This window comes from Diabrotica undecimpunctata, chromosome 9 (assembly GCF_040954645.1).
Source record: "Diabrotica undecimpunctata isolate CICGRU chromosome 9, icDiaUnde3, whole genome shotgun sequence".
Taxonomy (NCBI): Eukaryota; Metazoa; Arthropoda; class Insecta; order Coleoptera; family Chrysomelidae; genus Diabrotica; species Diabrotica undecimpunctata.
This window is the reverse complement of record NC_092811.1, coordinates 49,613,488-49,616,316: the sequence shown is the minus strand read 5'-3', so window position 1 is coordinate 49,616,316 and position 2,829 is coordinate 49,613,488. Positions and strand designations below refer to the sequence as shown.

The 2,829-nt window shown below is 32.2% G+C and overlaps 1 protein-coding gene across 1 annotated transcript; it reads right to left on the bottom strand.

Annotated features, from left to right (window-relative positions):
- Window positions 1–274: 274 nt before the first annotated feature.
- On the bottom strand, window positions 275–1,090 carry LOC140450677 (zinc finger BED domain-containing protein 4-like). Its single transcript, XM_072544344.1, has one exon. The coding sequence runs from the start codon at window positions 1,088–1,090 to the stop codon at window positions 275–277; it is 816 nt and encodes a 271-aa protein (XP_072400445.1).
- Between the last annotated feature and the right edge of the window lie 1,739 nt (window positions 1,091–2,829).

Below are 2,829 nucleotides of genomic sequence, written 5' to 3'. Positions count from 1 at the left end.
GCCGAAGCCGAAGCCGATGCCCAAGTTCGGCCTGTAGGATACCTTCGGCCGAAGCCGAAGCCGAAGGTGACTAAAAATATACCTATTATATGTTATTAATTTAAATAATGTGCATTATATTTTTATTAACTGATAAGTGATAAACAAAAATATGAAATTATGAGATAAAAAAGTCAAACATTTATACATTATTTGGTAATAGAAGCGATAATAAAAATAAATAACATTAAAAACATTAAAGCAAGTGAGTATTGCTGATTACTGGATCTGGTAGTTAATATTCGAAATCAAACATCCTAATATTGTACGTAAGAAAAAGAATCTTGTCAGCGTTTTCTCCCAACAAATTAGTTCTTCTGTCAGCATATAGTTGCCTAGCAGAGCTGAATAACTGCTCACTAGAGACACTTGTTAGTGGTGCCGATAGAAATTTTTTGGCTGCAGTTTTTAAAGAAATACAGGGACTTGATTCCCAAGAATGAAATATGTCGGCACTTCTTAAAAGCAAATCCTCTCGTAAATACGAATCTAGGTAATCTGCATTGGGATCGTTGTCGTTATGAATTTCTTTTGTTGTATCTAGAACGGCTGTGACAAAAGTATCATGTGCATTCCAAAGACTATTGTTTTCCAGATCTACTACATGTGTAGTTGTTGATGATGATGTTGAAGCGATAGCCATAGCAACTTTATTTGTATAACTAAACTTAGAGCTATCAGATTCACGTAAAAATTTTAAAATACTTACTTTACATGTAATTACTTCCTCGTCTGTCAAATATTTTGATTTATAGCGAGGATCTAGGAGAGTCGCAATTGACAATTCTGACAAATTTGTAATATTAGCGAATCTTTTAATTAATGATTCACGAAGTCGTAGCTTTAATAAACTTATCTCCTCAGAGTCCTGCTCTTTCGCAGGAACTTTACCATTTAGCATTTTTATTAGTGGGATAACTAATGATACGTAAGCAGAATCGGCTGAAAGATCTAGCGTCGCTTGGTAAAAACAAGTTAAAACTGAAATTAAATTGTTAACCAATTCCCATTCTGTTGAACTGGGAACTTCAATACCACAACGTTCAGCCATATAAAAATTTATTGCAACTTTCTGTTCGAATAGCCGCTCCAACATTAGGCGAGTGCTATTCCATCTTGTTTCCAGATCCTGAATTAACATATGCTGTGGCAAATTGCAAGTTTGTTGAAACTGCCTCAGGTACCTGCACGCTTGTTCACTCCTTTTAAAATGTCCTACAATTTTACGACATTTTTTAATTGTGTTTTCGATTAATTCCTATTTTAATAAAGAATCATGAATTACAAGTTGTAATGGGTGAACCACACATCTTAGAGATGTAAATTGTGTAAGACGAATAGCCGCGACCATATTTGCTGCGTTATCAGTTACAGCTATATGAATTTTGTTTTCTATTTTAAAATGTTTAATTATTTCATTAAGTTTACTTGCAATAAACATACTAGTGTGGTCATCATTAAGCACACTAGCGCCTAATATAACTTTAGGACGTTTTGAACCATGAACAAAGTGAGCTGTAAAACTTAAAAGAGAACAGGTTTTAGCAGGATTGCTCCAAATATCTGACGTAAAGCTTATCCATTCGGCTTTAGAAACTAAATTTGATACTTTCTTCCAAACTCTGTCATAGGTAGCTGGCATTAAACTAGTTCTAAAAACCTTTTCCGTTTTTTTTCTGTATTTGGAAGTAACATTAGGATCTCCAAAATTTAAACGCTGAAAAGCTTCTCCTTCAACGATAGAGTATGGTAACATGTCAACAATAATAAGGTCCATGATACCCTTATCAATACTAGATGATATCGGATGATCATCAGGCCATAGAGCAGGTGACTTAAGTTCCATTATTTGATGTAGGTTGGGCTGAAATGTCCTGGAAACTGGTTGTGTAACATCATGCGGAGTTTTCATATGTTCCAATTTTCGAACTTTTATTCCCATTTCAATGTCACAAAATGATTTCCATTCTTCTGTATGAATTTTTTGTAGATGATTTTTAATGTTTGTAATAGTTTGTTTTTTAGGTATTAAACTGCCAAGCGATAATGACTTTGAACATAGTTAGCATACAGCTTTGTTGCCACTTTTTTCAAAATAATCCCAAATTGGATTTTTTATTGACATTATCTAAAAACGTTTGAATTTACTAAAATTATATTAAAATAAAAATTACAGACTTATCAAAAGTTATTTTTACAACACTAGAACAAAAACCTAAACTATTTTGCAACGTAAATTATAATATATATATATATATATATATATATATATATATATATATATATATATATATATATATATATACATATATATATATACACTCCGCGTCATAGAAAACGGGCCACCCCAAATATTTAAAATATTTTCGAACTTATTATTTATCGCTACAAAATTAAGCATTTATTCTTTTGTATATTGAATCAATAACTCGTTTAATATAAAATTTCATCATTATCGTAAAACATCAATCGAAAATAAAAAATTTAAGAAAAATAGGAATTTTTTTGAAAAAATCAACTTACAGTTTTTAAAACAACAATGAACTGTATATTTACAAAAAAGCTGGTATCCATTTTCAGTAATGGGTATTGCCACCTCGATTCTGGATGACACTCCTCATTCGATTTGGCATGGAATTTATAACGTTTTGGATATCTCTTTGGGGAAAAGCGGCCCATTCATCAATGAGTGCCATCTGAAGCTCTACAGGTGTTGTTGGAGCAGGTATGCGACGCCTAACGCGACTTTTTAGCAGGATCCATATATGCTCAATAGGATTGAAATCGGGG

Coding starts and splice junctions, on each gene's coding strand:
- LOC140450677 (XM_072544344.1), bottom strand. CDS start 1,090: ATGGCTGAACGTTGTGGTATTGAAGTTCCCAGTTCAACAGAATGGGAA.